This window comes from Cucurbita maxima, unplaced genomic scaffold, assembly GCF_002738345.1.
Source record: "Cucurbita maxima cultivar Rimu unplaced genomic scaffold, Cmax_1.0 Cma_Scf00023, whole genome shotgun sequence".
Classification (NCBI taxonomy): domain Eukaryota; kingdom Viridiplantae; phylum Streptophyta; class Magnoliopsida; order Cucurbitales; family Cucurbitaceae; genus Cucurbita; species Cucurbita maxima.
Window position 1 is genome coordinate 66,729 of NW_019272039.1, and position 21,659 is coordinate 88,387.

The window sequence follows — 21,659 nt, forward strand, 5'->3', positions numbered from 1 at the left end:
TAATTTAATATATTTTAAAATTATTATTAAAAAGTTTTAACAAAATTATTAATGGAAGACTTAATTGAGAATATTAATATATCAAGAATAAATATTAAAAGTAATTTTGATATGAGAATTTAAATTCAAATTTAAAAGAAGTAGACATCGATCTCACTTTAACCAAAAATTAATTATTTTAGTATTTATTTTAGCTTTAGTTTTTTAATTAAAAAAAAAAAAGGAATGAGATTAGGTAATGAAAAAGAAACACATTGAGCATCGGAAATGACAGTGGTTTGAGTTCTACCTATGTGGTTCGAGTTGATAATAATAAAATAATAAAAACCTACAATACCGATGAGCGAATCAAGCAAGGAAGGCGAAGAGGCGAGAAGTTGTCCCGAAAACTGAAAATCAGAGGGAGCTGAGTTGTTATTTTGCAAATATCTGGTTTGCTTCTGGTTTTCCCCAAATTTTCTGGAGCTGCCGCGATCTTCATCCTTCCTCCTTCCTCCTGATTTAGGTTTGATTTTTCATCTTTTCTTCCCAATCCCAATCCCTCACTTTCCCTTCTCTAATTTTAGACGCCTTCTCGACGGAACTCTTGACTGGCTGCCCCATGGAAAGCGGAGCAGGTATTCCTTTCTTTATTTTGCGATCTCTCTTCATGTTTGCGTCGCTTTTCTTTTTTTTTTTCTTTCCTTTCCTGTGATTTCGATGTCTTCTCTCTTTCTCTCATTCTGCTTACCTCCTAATTCGCCTTATAAATGACATTTTTCTCTCCTATAATTGCATTTCTCAAGGTATATCTCGTTTCCCCTCCCCCCATTAGGTGCCTTATCAATGGGAGGCCTCTCAGTGACACACAACTTCCCTTCTTCTCCTTTCATGGGAGGAGACCCTCTACTGCATATGTGGGACGTTGTATGATAAATACTACGTCATCTCTGAGTGCCTTCAGAGGTGAAATTAATGGTGGATTCGAAGTGGATTTGAATTTTTTTCTTCATCAACTATGGATTCCAATGCGATCGTGTGCAGTTCTATGACAGAGCCATGCCCTGGCATGGAATTTGAATCTCATGAAAATGCATATTCATTCTATAGAGACTACGCCAAGACTATGGGCTTTGGAACTGCCAAATTGAGTAGCCGTCGTTCTAGGGCATCTAAGGAATTTATTGATGCAAAATTTTCATGCACAAGATATGGCAATAAGCAACAATCTGATGATGCTATCAACCCACGACCCTCACCAAAAATTGGTTGTAAGGCGAGCATGCATGTAAAGAGAAAACAGAATGGGAAATGGTATGTTTATAGTTTTGTAAAAGATCATAATCACGAGCTTCTACCATCTCAAGTTCACCTTTTTAGAAGCCACCGAAACACTGATCTACTCAAGAATGATGTCAGAATACGGAGACGAAAGAATTTAACTGCCATGTCAAAAATGTTCAGTGCTTATCAGAATGTTGATTGTTTAGAAAGCTATGTGAAAAACCAACACGATAAAGGCCGCACTTTGGTCCTAGAATCAGGGGATGCGCAGATTCTGCTTGAACTTTTTATGCATATGCAGGAAGAGAATCCAAAATTCTTTTATGCAGTTGATTTGAATGAAGAGCACCAGTTGCGCAATGTGTTCTGGGTTGATGGCAAAGGAATGGAAGATTATGTGCGCTTTGGAGATGTGGTGTCATTTGACACCACTTATTTCACAAACAAGTATAAGCTACCATTAGTTCTTTTCATAGGAGTGAACCATCATATTCAACCTACTTTACTTGGTTGTGCACTGATTGCAGATGAGACAGTTAATACATTCAGTTGGTTAATACAAACATGGTACATAGCAATGGGAGAACGAACACCACAGGTGATGCTTACCGACCAAAATACCAATATTAAAGCAGTCATTGAGGCAGTTCTTCCTGGAACACGTCACTACTTTTGTCTGTGGTATATTTTGCAAAAGATTCCAAAAAATCTCGAATTTTTAAGCATGTGGCATGAGGGTTTTATGGAGGAGTTCAAGAACTGTGTTTTTAAGTCATGGACTAAGGAACAGTTCGAAAAGAGGTGGCAGAAATTGGTCGATGGATTTAGTCTTAGAGAAGTTGAGTGGATGCAATATTTGTATGATGATCGTGCTTATTGGGTGCCTTCTTTTGCAAGAGACGTTTCTTTCGCTGGCTTATGCAAATCTTCACGCATGGAAAGTCTGAACTCTTTTTTTGACAAATATGTTAAGATTGAAACATCCTTGACGGAGTTTATAGAGCGATATAAAGACATTCTTGAGGATCGATATGAGGAAGAAGCAAAGGCAAATTTTGATGCTTGGCATGATACACCGGAATTGAAGTCTCCATCTCCATTTGAGAAACAAGTTTCACTAGTATATACGCATGAAATCTTTAAAAAATTTCAAATGGAGGTTTTGGGAGCTGCTGCGTGCCATCTTAAGAAAGAAACTGAAGATGCAACTACTACGACATACACTGTCAAAGACATTGAAGATGGTCAGAATTATGTTGTCGAATGCAGTCACTCAAATTCAGATATATATTGCTCCTGCCGCTCATTTGAATATAAAGGTTTCCTCTGTAGACATGCCATTATTGTTCTCCAAATGTCTGGCGTTTTCAGTATACCATCCAAATATGTACTGCAGCGTTGGACTAACACTGCTACGAGCAGGAATCCAATTAACGAAAAGTTGGATGAGGTGCAATGTAAGGTCCGTCGTTTTAATGACCTTTGTCGAAGAGCTATAATATTGGGTGAAGAAGGGTCTTTGTCTCAGGAGAGTTATGACATTGCACTTTCGGCAATTAATGAAGCCTTGAAACAATGTGCAACTGTGAGTAGGAGTAATTCTGCAGAAAATGATGTGAGGCCTGACAACTCAGGAATTCTTGTTTTTGGTATCGAGGAGGACAACCAATGCAGCAGCAGTTTAGCTGTTGAGAATTCACCTGATCTTAAAGTGATTAATGCTAAACAGAATCCTAAGAGGGCGGGGTCGAGCAAGGAACCTGCAGCCAATGAAATCAGCAAAAATGGAAAGGTGATCATTATAGCTTTTATATGTTCATGCAAATTTGAGTTAGTTTTGATGTATTTCATACTCAATACTGAGGACTAATTTGAATTGGCTATATATATATGTCAGGTATCTCAACCATTGGATGCAAATGCTGGATCCCAGGATGACTTCAATCAATTGGTAAGCTGTAATGTTGACAGAAGTTATTTTCAGAACCAGGTTTTGATTAGCATCATAACTTTTCTGAAAAGAAAAATCATGTTAAATATTCTGTCCTGGAGGGCTTGTTTCTTTTAATATTGTTGAACTAAAATAATTCAAGATTCAGGCACCAAGTACGTCTAACCGTCTAAATAACATGTGTTTGGTTTCTTTGATGAATGTGTTATAAACATAGACCTTGAAAGTGCCCATTGACCTTAATAGCTTAGGTGAGGTAGAAAAATAATTAAGCCAATTGTGACCTTAATACCAGCAACATGTGGTATAGAATATTTGTTATTGCCGGCATTTACCACCTTGGGTTTGCTACCGAGAAATATATTTATGCATACTAGGGACCCTTTTTCTTGTAGGGAGGAGATTGAGAATAGGTACATGGTATTGAGATTCATGTTGTTTTCTTTCCATATTTGTTGCAGGAGTTGAGCGATATGCGGCCAATCCAATTACATGGAATATCACCGACGCAATTGCATAACATGGTGCCAACGCTGCTTCATAATGTGACACCAACACAGTTTCACAGCATGTCTTCTGCACATTTGCATGAGAGTCTTCATCCTCGATGACGCGTAAAAATGTATACCTTATAACTTCCTTGAGAATGTATGTATGCAGCAAAACTAATTAAGAACAGTTTCCCAATTCCAACATGTGTAGCCCGTTCTAGAAATGAGCAGTTGCATCAGTCTATATTTCCATTCCTCATTTCTGCATTCTGGTTCTCTTCCTCATCGTTAGAACGGCTACAACTTAGTTTGAGTTTGGGTTCTTTTTAAGAAAAATGTTGCAGGATACCACCAAGGTTTAGTTGCTGTCTGGGGTCGCCTTCGTTTGGCAGGTGCCACCCACCCATTGCTATATTAGTAATAATAAGTAACCTGATTTACTGGGCATTCAACTATCAATAAGCGAGTATATTATTTGGGCAGTTAATGTACAACGTCGAATTGCTCATTATAATTACTTTGAAATTAGATCAAAATAATAATAATAATAATAATAAACTAAATATTGCTAGATTAAGAACATGATAGAAAATGGGAGGAATAAAATATTGACTAAAAGATTTACAAAAAGAATATTAGAAAGAGAGAATATAGAAGGAGAGAATATAAAAAGTACCTTTTCAAATCCATAACTATAGATTTATATAGATTTATATATATAAAAAGAATATAGAAAGAAAGTACAAACATAGCTCTGGATATATGTATGGTTTAACTTCCTATATATATAGTTTTGCTAGATATAACCATTACCGTATATAGGTTTTTACATCTAACTATTAGCTTTTTACTATACTTAACTATTTACTATTTATCTACCATATAGCTTTATCGTATATAATTTTTTACTATACACAGCTATTTATTATGACAATTTACTCAATATGTCATTTGCCTAAACCCTAAACCCTAACAATTCTATCACGGGTAGACTGATTCAGTCAACCAAGAATTTCATTCTCAAATGATAATGAGCATCTCTTCACTGCACTATACCAATCGAGGCTTTGCACAACCTCAGTATTCTAATATCAACATATTTTGTCAACATGTTTGTTGGATTCTTTGCACCCTCTATCTTCTCCAAACACATCACCATCTTTCACTAACTTGCAAGTGAAATGATATCGCTGTCTGTGTTTTGTCTTTAAATGATAAGACCGGGTTCCTCACCAACGGTATGACACTTATTTTCAACTTCAATTATTGTCACATACTCAGCCTCAGTACAACGCATTTTTGAAGCCTAGACATCCCATCATCCATGGTTTGCTCCCACTTGGTTGTATCCTCCCACTGTAGGGCCTCATTAAAGGGCTCTGGTTCCCTTTCATCAGCAATAGATAGTGTAATGAAGGTACATACATATCTGGTACTCTGATAGTACTGGATGATCTTCTCAACACCGGTTCAGGTGTCACTTGCTCTACCGTTGATTCCTCTGCAACAGCCTTAGGAGTTTCTTGAGTATCTGCTACAACATCACTAGGTGATTTTTTCCGCAACTCAACCTCAACTTCCACTTGCTTCGTTGTCTTGGAACCTTGCTCCATATCTGGTTTCTGAGCAGTAGTCTCAGGAGTTTCATGAGTATTTGCTACAACATTACTAGGTGAGTTTCCCTGCAACTCAAGCTCAACGCCCACTTGCTTTGTGGTCTTGGAACCATGCTCCACATCTGGTTCCATTTCCAACCGCACTTTCTTCAATTCTCTAGCAGTTCTTGTGAAACTAACTCGTTCCTGCTTACTCATATGCAGTTCTCACAAGGACCCACATCAACAAATTTCAGACCTTCTAAAACTCCTTTTGCAGTCAACTTCATCATTCCTTTCACGCTTATATGTCCAAGTCTATTGTGTCATAGACTTGAGTTTGAAGCATTCTCAGCAACAGCAGTCATGTTCATACACCTTGCAATGGTATATAGAGTTCTAGATTTTATATCACGTGCTACCACCATAACACCCTTCGTAATCTTCCATAAACACTTCCCTAACTTTGTTGCATAACCTGTGTTGTCCAACTGACCAATAGAGATCAGATTTTTCTTGAGACTAGGAATATATCTGACATCCTTTAATGTCCACTGATTTCCTGTTCGAGTTTTTATGCAGACATGCTCTTTTCCTTTAATCTCCAAATCTTTGTTGTTGGTAAGATACACCTTCTCGAAATTTTTAGACTTGAAATTCCGGAACAACTTTTTATTTGGAGACGAATGAAAATATGCACTTGAATCCAAAATCCAGGATTCAATCGAACTGTCCACGCTAAGGATTAGAGCATCCCAAATGTCTTATGCTAAATTTATAGAATCATCATTTCTAGATTTGTGATTATGCTTCCTTTTTGGTCTTATACAATTTGTTCGAAAGTGACATTTTTCTTCACAATTCCAACACGTTACGTTTGGTCTATTTGAAGTTTTTTCTCGGTTCTTTGATTTTGATCGCCCTTTGTTTGGGCCCTTCAGTTTACTTCTTCCCCGTTGGTCAACACTGAGAGCACTACCAGATGAATTTTCAATTTCTCGTTTGCGAATACTTTCGCTGAGAACTACATCTCGAATTTCATCAAACTTTAGTTTATCAAATCCTTGGGAACTGCCGATTGCGGCAACAACAGTATCCCACAACTCGGATAAAGATGATATCAAAATCAACGCTTTAATTTCATCATCGAAATTAATTTCCACCGAACTCAATTGACTTACGATCATATTGAATTCATTTATATGATCAACACCGGATCCACTTTCAAACATTTGTAGGTTAAACAATCTTCGCATCAAATACACCTTGTTCATAGCTGATGGTTTTTTGTACATATTCGACAGCGCCTTCAACAGATCTGACGTTGTCTTCTCCTTGATGATGTTGAACGCCACTTTTCTGGATAGCGTCAACCGGATCAGCCCCTAAGGCTTGTCGATCCTTGAGCTTCCACTGTTCTGTGGTCATGGTATCCGGGTTCACCCCAATAGGAGTTCGTGAAGATCTTTCTGGTACAGATAATCTTCAATCTGCATCTTCCAAAAATCGAAATCGGATCCATCGAACTTCTCAATTCTAATCTTTGAACTTTCCATCTTCATATATCGTGGTGACTTCCGCCTAGCTCTGATACCAGTTGTTAGGATCGCATAACAACGCACACACTCAATCTAAATGAACACAAAGAACAAGATAGAGAAAATATAAAGAGAATATTAGCTAAAGAATTTATATGATTGACTTCAAGTATCTACTAAGAGAATACAAAGAATATAGAAATACACCATCAAACATGGTTTATAGTTTGATATAATCATCTCCGGTAGATAGTTACATACCGTATATGACAATTTAATGTCATTTACCCCGGTGTATGAATAAACCCAAAAGAGATGAGTCATCTACTTGCATGAATAAACCCAAAAGAGATGAGGAAAGAATATTGTCGGTATTTTTTTGATAAGGACGGTAAGGTAGGACAGTAAGCTTAGCGTAGGGCGGGAAGAGGAAGAAAGGGCTGTGGAATCAATCATCCTTACTGTTGTTGTTGTTGTCGTCGTCTGCTCGTCTCCTTCGGAAGCTATGGCTAACGTCTCTGCAATTTTCATTTACCCGATCAAATCATGCGGCGGTATTTCAGTTCCCCAAGCACCTCTTACCCCTACTGGTAAACCTCAACAACCCATCTCATTTCTCCCTCTAAACGCTTCACTCAATCTCTACTAACAATCTTCATGAAGAGGCTGCCCCATATGTCTCTATTTTTTCTGTTTGGATTGTCATTCTATGCCGACAGGGAAGTATCTCCAAATTAGCATTTCTTAGTTATCTCGCTTCTCTCTTTTGTGATTGACGGCTCGGGCCGGGTACGCAGGATTTCGATGGGACCGTCAATGGTTGGTTGTGAACTATAAAGGAAGGGCATACACTCAGAGAGTTGAACCTAAGCTTTCTCTGGTCGAGGTGGAGCTGTCGAACGATGCATTCTTGGAAGATTGGAAGCCGTCTGATACCTCTTTTCTTGGTACAATTTTATTTGTTTCTGTTTTACAATTTTATTTGTTTCTGTTTTCGCATCTTACTGCCTGAAACTTTGTCATCCTGAAAATGTTCAGCTCTATCCTTCAATGTAAACCAAGCAAATCTGGTTTTGCAGTCATAAAAGCACCTGGAATGGATGTCTTAAAGGTTCCCCTGCGTGAACCGCCGGAGAATACAGATGGTGTCTCTGTTTGGGAATGGTCTGGCTCTGCACTGGATGAGGGAGAAGCTCCATCAAAGTGGTTTTCAGATTATCTTGGAAAACCCTGTCGGTTGGTTCGTTTTAATGCAGGTCAGAAATTCCATTTGGAAAATCGTGCAATGTAAAATTGGGAATGTCATTCAGTGTCTTAGTGTGTGTTAAATAAAGGGAATGATTCAGTATATTAAAATAATCAATGGGCTCATTGTTTCTTTGTCATAAGTTATCAAATCTCAGAGCTGCATGTTCAACTTACTTTGTTGCTTTGTCTTCTTCAGCTTCACAGTCAAGGAAAGTGAATGCCGACTATGGTCCTGGACACCAAATCATGTTTTCTGACCAGTTTCCGTACATGCTGATATCTCAGGTTTAAAAACTATTGAGTCTGATTGTTCTTCCCTCCCAGACCGTGCATCTAACTAACTCCAATGTCTCTCTTGCACTTTGCAGGGATCTTTGGATGCCTTGAATGAAGTGCTCAAAGAACCCGTATCAATTAACCGCTTTAGACCCAAGTATGGCCCTCCTTTTTCTAAATGTCCATAGTTCCCGTTACAGTATGGATCCCCAATGCTATTTCTTAGTTGTCTCATTGAGAATGCTACATGAAAATCTTGATATATGATTAATTTATTTCTTTTAAGCGTTTACTTTTTTCTATTTTTTTGAACTAGCATTCTTGTTGATGGCTGTGAACCATTCTCCGAGGATTTGTGGACTGAAATCGGAATAGACAAGTTCATATTTCAGTGTGTTAGGCTATGCGCCCGCTGCAAGGTATTGGAGTTGTCATGCCAAAATATTCTACGACTTCTTTGTTAGTTTTCCATAACTTTTGCAGTGGTAAAAAGAAAGAAAAAGAACTTTTGTCTATGATTTACTCCCCACATGCATTTAGTTTTGGGGGAATTTATGCTTTAGCGTGCCCATGCATATCATATATGATAAGTGATGGATTAAGGCCTCCAACAGTGCATACATACGTGAGAAGGGGTGATAAAGAAATATCAGGTAGAAAGTTATGAGTTAAGGAAATGCATTTTACGCAAGGGTCGGACGTATGAATTGATTCAACATATACTGATTTTTGCTTTTTGTACAAAATTGGCACCTGAAAAAGATACTCTTTTGTGTTCAGGTACCTTCAATAAACCAAGAGACTGGAATTGCAGGACCTGAGCCGAATGAAACACTGAAGAAAATCAGGTCCGGCACAGTCCTGCGTCCAAAGCATGCACAGAAGGGACAAGTAAGAACTGAATCTGAAAGTAGGATGCATATATTTTGTTTTTGGAAAATGCTTCACAAATGAACTTCCTTCTTTTTGTTTTTGTATGATTTGCCAGATTTTCTTTGGCCAGAACTTGGTGTGGAAAAATTTAGTAACTGAAGGGAAGGGAAAAATCATAAAAGTGGGAGATAAAGTCAACATGCTGGGAAAGGTTTCCTCTGTAGCGGAAGCAGTCGCCTGAATACCGTAAGCTTATGAATTATAAAATAAATATCTGGAAGATTTCTGGGTAAAAGTAGTGTAGTAGCCAAATATGAAGAAAGTAAATAGGATGCTACTTGTTTGTATCCCAGTGTTTCCTCTGAGACTCATGACACTAAAATATAAAATATGATCTCCATGAATAAAAGGGGGTACGAATTGCATCTATATAGCCACTCAACCTCGAGATCTACTTTCTTATTGAAATTTATTTCGGGTAAAATCCACCCTTCTTTCCCCCCAAGTCTGATGCTCGTATTGATTGAGTTATATATAGATTTAGATCTTCATATCTTTATTTGTAATTTAAAGTAGTGGTTCAAATGAACGATAATAAATTGGTCCAAGAAAGAGGAAGAAGGGCGTAACATGATGAAGCATATCTTGCAGTGTTTATTTATGAATTTGGCCTATAAATCTTTATTACATGGATCAGTTCAACGTTTTAATTCCACTTGAGTGATACCAATATCCTTCATAAATGGTCAATCCAAATTTGTTTGCGGTAAATAATGGTAAACATTTTAGCGCCCACCTCCATTGACAGAGAATTAGAGGGGCCCTCAGTTTCGAATATTTGGCTCACTAACAAAAGTTTCTAATTTATGTTTCATCCTTGACGCATTGTTACCTTCCAAAGATACTCATCTTTTTAAATAAAGTTTATTCCTTTTCACTTTTGAGATTTTGTCTTTTTGTTTCTTTATGATGTCTGTGAATAAGATGTATGAAAATTCTAGAATATCTATAAATTAGCTCAACTGTATAAAATAAGCAGAAGGCACAATGTTATTAAATTACACTTAAAAAGAAAGTTGATAAATACGTAGTTCTGTTAAAAAGGAAGTCGATAAATATGTCGTTCTGTGCATTTGAGCCATTCAGATTATTAGCATATCTGACCAAATTCTTCCAGTAGGCGTTCGATAGTCCTCCTTGATGCAATCTTATTTATCTCAAATGCTCTAATTTCATCTGTGAGACCTGCATGCCAGCCATGCAAAAAGATGATTTCAATGATAAGTCATAAATTAGTGAGAAGATTGATGCTAGAAGTTATCAGTCAATCTGCATGCTATATGGAGGAAAAAGAAGTAACTTCGCACATTGAGTATGTAGATGTGCTTGCCACCTGTTGACGTTATCCCAAAAATACTTTTCCAGGGAAAAAAGGGGGAACCTTGCAGGGAAAGTTTTACCTGTTTGATGAAGAACTTTCAGGGGTAGTTGTGATTGGGAGGTTTCAGTATTTAAAAAGACAGTCAGCTTCTGCATAAGCTCCAAAGAATCAGCAACAGCTAGGATCTCTCTCTAAATTATGCCGGATGCACGGTAGACAGAAATAGTGAGGGTGGGGAAGAAGGCAAGCAACACAAAATCAGTTATTAATGCAAGTTTCTCGCAAAAGGAAACATGGAACAAAGCACAGTTATCCTTGAATGTTGGTTGAAAGATGCATCCATTCAGATGAAAGGAAATTTTGAGTTAATTGATTTATCGAGTATAATCAATGCATGCCCAAACTAAATGAGGTTATGAGTGCCTAATTGCAGTAAGCCATGACCATTAAGTTCTATAAAGGATATGGACTCTTTGAAAGATAACTCACAAAAAGACAGAGAAGAAGATGTGATAAAAGAGAGATACCTGGTCAATGTAATGGAGAGAAATAACGAGTTCTAACTTCTAAACACATGCATATAATAAGAAGACCCTTAAACCTTTTGATTATACTTTATTTCAATTTTGTAATCAAGCCATCATTTATTTCCTGCCCCTAAGTGTCCATTCCATCTAAATTCTGCCGTTACTCATCTCACAAGTCACAGCATAATGTAATGCCAATCACGTAACAGTAGAATTTTAACAGAGATAGCCATACTGAAGTTAATAGGAAGTTAAACTTGAGGCCTATCTATTTCAACCTTGAAGTTTTTCCGCGCATCATAGTATCCAGAAACAACCACAAGCAGCCGGAGTTTCTCTACACCTGAAAAACAACACAACAACAGTTGTTTGAACGATGTTAGTAAATCCAGGTCTCAAAAGATGTCAAAGCTGAACGATGTCAGTAAATCAAAAGGAGCTGAAAATGTTACTTAAATGTGAAAGAAAGTTATTGCAACCAAAAGTTTCCTTGTGCTTCCCATTTACTCACATGGATGCACACAGTACGCTTCATTTATACAAGATTCAGACCATTATCAATAGCAAATATGGAGTGGAGGAACACAGATAGCTAAGCAGGTTTTTTTACTGTGCCCATCTCATGCGGTGTGCACGTCCATTCTAGGTTATAAATGGTAGTTTTACCCTGTTTCGATAGTAAAGAGGGAACTTAACCTTCAAGGTTTCCATTTTTCCTGAATCTTCATAAACCATGTTTTCATCATTATCCTTCAAACAAGAAAAGGAAACACAAAAACGGAAATATAATAATGAAATCTTATTCAAATTTCAAAAACTTACTCAGAACGTTTTTTATGTCTTGAGTTGAGTTAACTTCCTGAGAAAGAAATTGAGCAATTGATATTCCAATGGAACTCATCCCAAGATCTTGCCTCCTAAATCTCTTTCCAGAATCGTCCAAAGTTCCTGGTTTAAAATTCAGAAAAAAAACTACGGATCAGAAACTTGAATTGAAGTTCAAGACAGATCACTGTGCAGATTGAAGTATCAACATTTATAGCAAATTATTAATACTACAAACGTGAAACTTAACTTTAAAAAAAGAAAAAAAAAAAAAAAACGAACAGTCACTTGAGTAACATACTTACAAGAGTGTTCCATGAAAGTTGACATATGAAAGATGTGCATAAACTGGTCTTGGATATAAAAGCCAAATTATTGGTTTAACTAAGTCTTTAATTTATTTATTCTCCACTCCAAGTATACTAGTAACAAGAAAGGTATCCAGTTTTTTCATTGAATATAATGACATTGCATGTTCTTCACCACTTAAGTAATTGGGATCAAAATAGAATCGGGTTTGGCACAAAGTGGAATGCCCAAAGCATGGTGCAGAGGTAAGACTCGTTTTAATTATTAATTGCCTATTTGGCAATTGAGAAGGATGAGGATATGCGAGTGTTTGCCCAATAGCTCCACAATTCAAATTTCCCTTTCTCTGGACCAGAAGTAGAAGATATAATTTGAAGTTCCTACTACTAGATTCTAAGGGTCTATACATTTACTGACCCTAACAAGATATTCTGAAAAGAAAAATAGTTCACTCGCGAGTCAACGCCATCAAATATAATTGATGTTAGTTTTTGTCAAGAGGATTTGACAGACAGAAGTACACAAAACATAAACTTTTCATCAAATTTTGAAGAGATTAAATTACATAGGAGTATATATACAAGACAATAACAAACCAAAAATCATATTTCAAGTCCCCACCTTTCGTCCACTTCTTGAAATCCTTGAGCAGTATATCAATTACCCCAAGGTTGGACACATTGTACATCTTGTATTTCACTGTAGATGCATAAAAGAATGCCTAGATAATTTTAGAAGAACAAGAAATGAACGGAAAAAATAATAATAGTTTGAAATTGTACCATAAAGATACAGAGAATGGCAACATAGACATACATATCTGATAAAAGCCATTGCATCCAAACCGACCAGCACCGCTGATCAACAATGTAGCCATGTATTTATCTTTGGAGGTACAACGCGGGCTTGTAAGGTTTCCTGAATCTAATAGAATTCCAGCAAGCTGCGAGGAAAAGAAAACACACCAAAAGAGTTCGATTTTCTTAAAACAAGAAAGAGACTAAATCTCAAAAACTACTTTTAAGAAAGATGTCTAAGCATGCAATACTTTTTGATTTGGAGCTAAGTTATATATAATTTTGAAAACTGTTAGGATTTTTTTTAATTCTGCATAAAAATAATTAAAAAAAAAAATCTGAACAATCATGCATACGTTTGTGGGGCAGAACTAAGACTCCATCTACTAAATGGGAATGGTATAAAGAGTGATGGTAAACTTATCAGAATGGGAGTGAAATGTCAAATGTTGTATTTAATAAAATAAAATTATCAGAACGGAGAGGATTGCCAATGTTATTATTTACTAATACTTTGAATGAATGTCAAATTCAATTCATGTAGGACCCACAAAAAAAAAAAAAAATAATAACTTAAGAAAATTCTGGAATTTGCTAAAATGGTAAACAAAAAGACATTGTTTTCCTTCACAAGAGGAATGAATCAAGAAGAATGGTTAGAAATTTTGGCGTTGGGCCTACACCTTGGGAATAATTTTCATTCCTTAAATACTTTAGCAAAAATGTGAAAAGGGATAGGAGAGCACGATTTCCACTCTCCAATTCCTGTTTCATATAGGAAAACAAAATAAGTGCCTAAATGAATGAACTTCCACAAGAACAGAGATTCTAGGATAACGCCAATAGAAGATGAATTTTAAAAGTTGAGGTTAAGGTAAGTGTAAAATGCATGCTGAACTAGCTAGGGGCCCAAATCTTTGTATCAAATCTTGATGGGCCTTCTAGAAAACAGCATTTCCAAATCTCCTTCATCCGTAACTTCAAAGTAAATATGCATGATGGAGTCAAAAGTAGTTATCACAAGTAATAAATACCAAAAGTCTACTGAATCCCTTCCCAGCCAAAATCTCAGGTGAAAATTGAGCAAACTTGTCGGCAATGAGAGTACAGCATGAGCAGTCCTGTTTCACAAAGTAGTCTCAGCCAAGAATTACCAAAAATCATAATTTCAGAAGACTATGTCCTAGGCCAGTTTGCACCAAAGGAATCAAACAAACGAAAGAGATTTGAACACTAATTTTTTTCTTGAGAAAAAAAATTTGTCAAATTACAACTGTCTGATATCTTGAAACTGACAAGTTCTGGTATATGAAAATGGAACACCTCATAGAATTCATACAGTTGGAAGTTGGTACTGTAGTAAACTTTTTCCCTTGCTTTTGAATAAATGTCTTTATTGATTGGGACCATTAAAGATGATTATGTTAATCAAGTTTGAAGCAATAATTTTAGGGTAATAACACTGAACTTTGTAATTTCATTTGCGTAAAAATTACCTAATATTTTGTTGACATTTATATATGATATCAATACTATTTTCTATGTTTAATAGTTACAACACAATTCTTCCAAGTGCTTAGCATCTTATCTTCTCCAGGTGCAAACTGGAAGGTCTTTTTATTCAACTTCTTTAATATGGGTCGAGCGGCTTCTCCCCTATTTTTGTATTTCTGTTTTCAATGAAATCATTTATCGTCTAAGAAAATGTATGGTATAACCATAATCAATTCAAAAGGAACTTAAACATACTTTCTTTCTTGATTTCAATTAGTTATCATATATCATTAATTTCAATTATTTCTTGACTAAGAAAGTGTGTTTGTGTTTGACATGACACAACATAACATGTCCAAACAGATCTTCCATCTGATGGACTTCATAACTTCAGGTAAAAATATGAAATAGATAAAACTGCATAAAACTATACAGATGTCAAACCTGTTGCATTGTAATATTCTCAACCCAAGGATATTCAGATTCATCCTGAAAAACAAAAGGAAAACATGAATGGTCAGTCTCTCATCAGAAGATGTTTGGAAGTAGCTAAATTCCTTTAATTCAAACCGAAAGAAATGGTTCAATGCACCTTATTGCAGTTAAAGATTTCAACAACCGCCTCTTTTAATGCATGCTGCAGTAAGAGAAGAAAAAAATTTGACATTTCACAAGTACTGGTAGACCAGCTGTTTCCAGAAAAATGTTGACCGTTGCAACTTGAGCTTACCTCTTGTTTAGCAGGAAGTCTGGAGCTGTTTAGTAGAACTACTTTAAGACTTCCAAATAACTCATAATATGATAGGTCAATCTGGGAAAATATTTAGTATTCAACATTAAAAAGAGGTATACTACCCAACCGAAGCTCAGAGAAACGTATCCGTACTCATATTGTTTGACCACTAGACACCTCTGTCATGCTTACATACAGCATAAGTTTACACTATGTTGTAAAGATTAAACGAAACAGGAGTTCTCAATATTAAAGAAAAAAACATATAAAATAGTAATTTACGGAAACTGGTATTACCAATAGTGTATTCCAAAGAAAAAATTATTTCCAACCCAAAATTTATGGAAGTTTATCTTACACATTACCTCTGAATGAGATGAAGTCTTTTGAATAAACGTCTCGTTCTCAAGAGTAGATGACCTTTTGGATTAAAAGGCATTTAACAAACTACCTTTTAACTCTAAAATCATCTTTTATAGTAACTTCATTATATAGATATATGTTTAATGACTAGAATGAAAATTTAAAAGAAAAAATTTAGATACATACAAGGATCTCATTTCGTGTTTATCAAGTATTTAACGGTAAGTTTGAAATAATTTTAAAATTTAATGATACATTAAAATTTTAAAAACTAAGGAACAAAATGAAAATACATGTTTTAGTTAAGAGGCACGAACTACAACTTGGACCTTTCTCGAAGTATCATCTTATATGAGACAACGAACGATATCCTTCAGTGTAGAGTATAATAAATAAATAACATTAAAGATAAATGAAAATAAGAGGGTAATTTTTAGAAAGTTTGACCTCATCTATAAAAATCAAAGACAACGTATTAATCTGACAGGAGCCAAGCAGCCATTTAAGTTCAGGATGAGAGTTTAGATCCGCTCTCTTCATGTTGATAACAGGTACAGTGCAATACTCATCATATTTGTGTGTCTCATTCAAGTAGAAAGCATACGTGATGGTAGAAGCAACTAACCCAACATCTGTATGAAGCCAGAAAAAACTTAGATCTATATGAGGTTCAACTAGAACTCTATTTGAGTTTTTTTACTTAAAAAAAAAAAAGTAAATAGCTAAAAAGAAAAAAGGAGAGAGAGTGAGAGAGAGAGGTGAAAAGTATGTAATTTTCTATCTCCGGTCTAGTCATGACATTAGTTGGGAGTAAAATTCTTCAAACAGAACTCTAGTTTCCTTTTAATTTATCCTGAAGTAATACATATATCTAAAGAGTAGGTTTATGTTCCTGAACCATTTTCTTATGAATCATCCACTAGCTTGTGAGGGTGCACAGTAATGTTTTTAGTTTCAACACATTAAACAACCAAACAATTTGAAGCCATAAAAGGCATCATAATCAAGTTAAATCCTAGAGCACCATTGAATAACCTCTAGTTAAAAGTTTCAAACCCTCCATAATACAGTGTGAAAGGTATAGCAACATTATCATAGAAACAAAATGCATGCTAAACTTCAGATGAATTAATACTTGAAAGAAAAATAGCACATATGATGTCCTAAAATAGATCATCTACGCTAAGAGAAATACAAAGAATAATAAAATAAGATTCAGCCAAAAGTATTACCTGAAACATCTTTTCCTATCACTACATGCAGAAATCTTCCAGGGATTCCTGCATTGACATCATCCCTTTTGGATTTCAGATAGAAATTAAGCTTTTCAATGCTTTCACATGATTCAAAAACTTCCATTAGTGGTGACCACCCATTGTAAAATGAAGCTGCTGACTGAGGAAGTGAGATGCCAGAGAAATCATCTTTTCTTTTCTTCACACTGAAAGACTTTTCAATCGAGGTCCTTGCTGGGTTGTCCGGAGTTTGATATTCTTGAAAGGTCACAGGCTCACATTTATTTGTTCTATTATTAAGATCTTCCGAATCAGGGTTCAAATTTGACAAAATAGTTGGGAAAGCAAATGGTAAGTTTCTGCCACCCTTTAACCACCTTCCAGATGATGATCTCTCAAAGGGTTCAAAAATAATATCCAAGCCTGAATCATCCATTTGGTGTTCGGTGTCAATGTTGATAGGTTTTGAAACTGGATTTATATTTCTAATATTGACGTCACTGTAATCTGATGGAGACTGAAAAGCGTTCTGACTGATGATACTTTCTGGGGAGCCGATGCTGGAAGTAAAGCCATGGTCCTCTAACGGAGAATCAAAATGTGGATCATCTTTGCTACCGATAAATGGCTCCTGCAAATAAACGAAATCTCATTTCATATAACCTTTGTTTTACATTGAAGAGATGGTGCCGGTAGAGTTTAATAATATTGAAATTGTAGCACTAGTTTTCAACTGTAGTTTGAGTTTCATAAAACTGGGGAGGAGCTGATGCATAGTACGATAAACAAACATCAAGATAGTTATCAGCATCATCATCTCCATCGTGAAGATAGTTTGAGTCATACGGTCAAAATGTCGCAGTCCATCACAAGTATTGCAAATGAGCAGTAGCAAACTATATGGGCTACTTGGCATTACAAAAGAACCTCACGTCCATATGAAATGAATTAATGGAAGATAAAAGATTATAGTAGAATCAGAGTACGTAAAAGTTAAGATGAAATCAAAGAAGAGAGAAGGGAGAAGGAATATGTGACCTGAAGACGAGGTGGATTCGGTTTGGGAGTGGCCATTGTGAACGTAAGGAGAATGGAAGAGAAAGCAATGGCCCAAATAATTGCAGAGATAACAATGTGAAGAGTCGGCAAAGAGGAAGAAGAACCCAATGACGAATATTGTGAAACCCGCCATTGGAAGTATCTAATTTTATTATCAGCTTCTTGTTTAGTTCTGTGCTGCGCTGTGCCGTGCCGTGCCGTGCCTAGACTGTCTTAGGTACTGACGCCGAAGCTCTAAGTCCTGCCTTGCGCGCTAAAACTAATTAAACTCGAGACTATTCGCAAGACCTTTTTCTTTATCCTACTATAATATAATAATTTTAAAATATACTCTTTCACAGTTTTAATAATACCTTAAAATTAAAAAAATGAAGAAAAAAAAATAAAAATAAAATCTAGATAGAAAAAAAATACTTTGGACAGCCTATTTTCTGTTCCGGTAAAGGCGAGGCGCTACATCCAAAACCCGCCAAAGCGGAGGAGCAACGGCGATAGCTCTCGCGTAAGAGACGAAAGAGATGCGTCTTCTCTCCGTAATTTCAGATTTTAGTCTTAGTCCCCATTGCTTTACACTAAAGGTTGATCTCTCTTCTCTAGCTTTTCTTTGTATGCATCTATCGCTGAATATCGAAGGTTTTAAAGTTTTAAGCCTGCCAGGTACAGCGACGAACTACTGTTTGTCGAATGCGTAGACAAGTTAAGTTTCTCAAGGCCTTGGCGCCCCCTCTGATTGCTGTGCTTATAGCGTTATATCCTCTCAACAAAACCCCAGGTGACACTTTTCCTTTCAATGTGCTACACGATATAAACGCATGATAGCAGCATGATCAAATTTTCCCAGAATCAGGTGCAGGGTGACTGTCTGGAAGTTGCTAAATCGTCACTAATCTCACATTTGGGGTTAATTTATGAATTTGTGTTTTTTTTTTTTCCTTTTTTTTGAGAAAGCATTTTTCATGGATTATCACATCAAACAGATTGTTACCATTTAACGAAAGTCGACTTGTGTATTCAATTAATATTTGGAAGTGTGTGAGAGAAATATCTGCTTCTGTCCCCACATTCTGTTTCGTAGTGTTACCGTCTTCCTTCATTCCATGTCAAAAGTTATTCATACCCTCATTAAGCTAAAGTCAGTCCACATTACTATGTAAATTAGGAAACAAATACAAGTATTACAAACTTCCATAAAAATATGCTAAATTATGAGCAACTTGTTTCCTTTGCGGTTTCTGCTGCCCTTTTTGTTTCTTGTTTGTTATTATTATCTTTAAAAAAAATGTGCATTTCGTGGTTTCTTTTTTCCTTTTTCAAGAATCGATGTCGACATTACACATAGGTTTCCCTAAACAAAAATGTTTACACAATCGATCTTTTATTTCTTACCCCTGTCACGTCAATATCTTTCTTTCCTTTTCTTTTTCAAGCAAAGCTTTTCGTTTGAAATTTGGAAGCCGAGAAACCCGAATTTGAAACGGCATCCAATAGACCCTCAATATGCTTCTTTCTCTTAACGCATATCAAGGATCTTTTTGATGTGCAATTGTTTATACTTTTTTCTGACTTGGCTGCATCCATGTAATGTGAAAAAAGGATGTTATGCGCTTGCTCAATCGGCAGAAATAGAAAGAGGAGGTGCATTGTTTAGTCACGCTTGCATTGGCTGCCATGATGGTGGGGGAAACATAATTCAACCCGTTAGTGTTCCTATCTATAACACTACTGTTTAAACATCGATAAGCATCTGAGATCTGCTTTAATATGTTGGATTTTGAATTTTTATTAACGGTTATGTGGTTTCAATTTTTTTTCTTTTGCTGTCCTTTGTGTGCTACATTTCTGCTGTTTCTGCAACCGACCTTTTGTCTTCTTCTCTCGTAGGGTGCGACGCTCTTTTCAAGTGATCTTGAAAGGTAATCTTCTAGAACCTTGAGAAAAAATGAAGTTTAATAATAGTATATGATTTCGGCCCAATGTGCATGCAACATTGCGTACTAGTATCATGAGGTATTAGGACGCGGATCTACTTTCTCTTCTCTTCTAATTATGTGTTCTATTTAAAATAATCATTTATTTTTTTTTGTACAAGTGACTGTAGTTTAGATTGGTTATAGATGAGGAAGATGGTAGATTCACGATTACGGGCAATAGCTCTTTTGTTTTATGGACTTTTTGGTAGGGTCCAAAAGATCTACATGGTCTTAGACTCTTTGCTCAAAATGGGAAAAATCAGACAAATATGCCAAGAACTGATTTTTTTTTCACCTGTCTTCAATTGTACAAGGGAAACTCGCTTGACTACAATTTTTATTTTCCATTTCTCTTAAATATAGTATACAATTTAACACCCCCCCCCCNCAAAAAAAAAAAAAAAATCAACTTCTGCCTCTAAAATATATTGGGGAAGGGTACAGGGTGGTGACATCCAACCAACCCTGAAGGAAATCTGAAGATTGAATTGGTGCGTTCCTATCAGTAAATTTTTTAAGGGAAATATACAAAACTCATTGCAACAGAGGACATCATAAACGAGCCAACAATATGTAGTCTACTTGACAACTACCCTATAACAATAAATAAAAATAAAAATAAAAATAAACTATTTTACAAAGAGTCTGTATATAATATAATTCTTGAAATTTCTCCATATCCAGCAATGCAGAAATCGCTTTACCAATTGTGTTTATGAGGTGATTGAACCAAATCATAGTGAATGGTTGTTGTCTTGAATCCATAGGCTTGAGCTATTAGTTCTATAACCCTTTGCTCTGTTTCATTGTTCTTTGTACAGAAACGGAGCTGATTCTGAAGAGGAGATTTACCAAATTACATATTACGGGAAAGGAAGAATGCCTGTAAGTGATTATTTGTTAATATTATGACTGTAACCAATATGGTTCTATTAGTTCTGGTGATGGGTTTCAGGGTTTCGGTGAAAACTGCAAGCCAAGGGGTCAGTGCACATTTGGTCCCCGTTTGCAGGAGGAGGAGATTAGGGTTTTGGCGAAGTTTGTAAAGATACAGGCAGATCGGGGGTGGCCAAACCCATAGATGCCGATTGATTTTTGCGCCAGAATATTATGCATTGGTTACCAATTTATAATTTATATTAACATTGTATATAATTCTCCCAAATCCTTATCTGAATCCATGGCCTTAGGCATGGATCATGTCATCTGGAGAACTAGAATGGATTGCTGCGATTACTCTTGTGACAAATAGCAATGTTTAAACACTGTAAGCATGCCGTCTGTTTCTGAAACTTGATATCCACACTTTGCTATCGCACATGAAATGATCATAAAACAAACGAACTAAAATGCTTCAATTTCAAGTTTTGAAATACATGAATGTATCTGCCAATGGAACAATGAAGAGTATACTGATGCATTTGTTAATTGTTCTTATTCAATATTCTCTTTCGAAGATTTGAGAGAAAGATTTAAGATTAAATTTGATTGATCGATTGATTTCTAGAGAAGTGGCTTGAAGATAAAGCAAATGATGAGAATCGTTACATGAATTTAACATGAGATGGGTCTATCATAAGTTCATTATCTGCTTATTTGGTGCGTCCAATTGAAAGTGTTTTTACTAGAAAATTAAAAGAGAAGAAAAAAAACAACAAAAGCAAACTTGAAGAACATTATGAAAAAGATCGACTTATCTGAAATGGATGTGCTCTGTTCTGGGTGGGGTGC

The 21,659-nt window shown here is 36.0% G+C and overlaps 4 protein-coding genes across 9 annotated transcripts; 3 read left to right on the forward strand and 1 right to left on the reverse strand.

Moving 5' to 3' along the window:
* The first annotated feature begins 304 nt into the window (after window positions 1-304).
* On the forward strand, window positions 305-4,053 carry LOC111496956 (protein FAR1-RELATED SEQUENCE 4). Of its 4 annotated transcripts, none has more exons than XM_023147543.1 (5): window positions 305-505; window positions 567-617; window positions 786-3,055; window positions 3,161-3,214; window positions 3,676-4,053. In XM_023147543.1, the coding sequence occupies exons 3-5, from the start codon at window positions 998-1,000 to the stop codon at window positions 3,823-3,825; spliced, it is 2,262 nt and encodes a 753-aa protein (XP_023003311.1). In that variant the 5' UTR covers window positions 305-505; window positions 567-617; window positions 786-997; the 3' UTR covers window positions 3,826-4,053. The 4 variants fall into 4 exon arrangements, with proteins under 4 accessions (XP_023003311.1, XP_023003310.1, XP_023003309.1 ...); XM_023147542.1 differs by having other exon boundaries at window positions 815-3,055; XM_023147541.1 differs by having other exon boundaries at window positions 305-617.
* A 3,144-nt stretch (window positions 4,054-7,197) lies between these two features.
* LOC111497140 (mitochondrial amidoxime-reducing component 1) lies at window positions 7,198-9,669 on the forward strand. Its single transcript, XM_023147812.1, has 8 exons — window positions 7,198-7,428; window positions 7,636-7,785; window positions 7,918-8,094; window positions 8,283-8,371; window positions 8,455-8,519; window positions 8,679-8,781; window positions 9,143-9,253; window positions 9,351-9,669. The coding sequence occupies exons 1-8, from the start codon at window positions 7,344-7,346 to the stop codon at window positions 9,474-9,476; spliced, it is 906 nt and encodes a 301-aa protein (XP_023003580.1). The 5' UTR covers window positions 7,198-7,343; the 3' UTR covers window positions 9,477-9,669.
* A 564-nt stretch (window positions 9,670-10,233) lies between these two features.
* On the reverse strand, window positions 10,234-18,462 carry LOC111497113 (exopolyphosphatase PRUNE1-like). 3 transcript variants are annotated; one of them, XM_023147776.1, is made up of 14 exons: window positions 18,373-18,462; window positions 17,938-18,259; window positions 16,897-17,530; window positions 16,112-16,296; window positions 15,299-15,379; window positions 15,161-15,205; window positions 15,013-15,057; window positions 14,109-14,195; window positions 13,094-13,220; window positions 12,899-12,976; window positions 11,966-12,091; window positions 11,422-11,486; window positions 10,696-10,807; window positions 10,234-10,480 (listed from the first exon to the last, which is right to left on the reverse strand). In XM_023147776.1, the coding sequence occupies exons 2-14, from the start codon at window positions 17,971-17,973 to the stop codon at window positions 10,386-10,388; spliced, it is 1,716 nt and encodes a 571-aa protein (XP_023003544.1). In that variant the 5' UTR covers window positions 17,974-18,259; window positions 18,373-18,462; the 3' UTR covers window positions 10,234-10,385. The 3 variants fall into 3 exon arrangements, with proteins under 3 accessions (XP_023003544.1, XP_023003542.1, XP_023003543.1); XM_023147774.1 differs by having other exon boundaries at window positions 17,938-18,199; window positions 18,373-18,461; XM_023147775.1 differs by having other exon boundaries at window positions 17,938-18,203; window positions 18,373-18,460.
* LOC111497114 (cytochrome c6, chloroplastic) lies at window positions 18,371-21,220 on the forward strand. Its single transcript, XM_023147778.1, has 6 exons — window positions 18,371-18,536; window positions 18,616-18,730; window positions 19,552-19,655; window positions 19,840-19,871; window positions 20,750-20,813; window positions 20,884-21,220. The coding sequence occupies exons 1-6, from the start codon at window positions 18,477-18,479 to the stop codon at window positions 21,007-21,009; spliced, it is 501 nt and encodes a 166-aa protein (XP_023003546.1). The 5' UTR covers window positions 18,371-18,476; the 3' UTR covers window positions 21,010-21,220.
* Window positions 21,221-21,659: the final 439 nt, after the last annotated feature.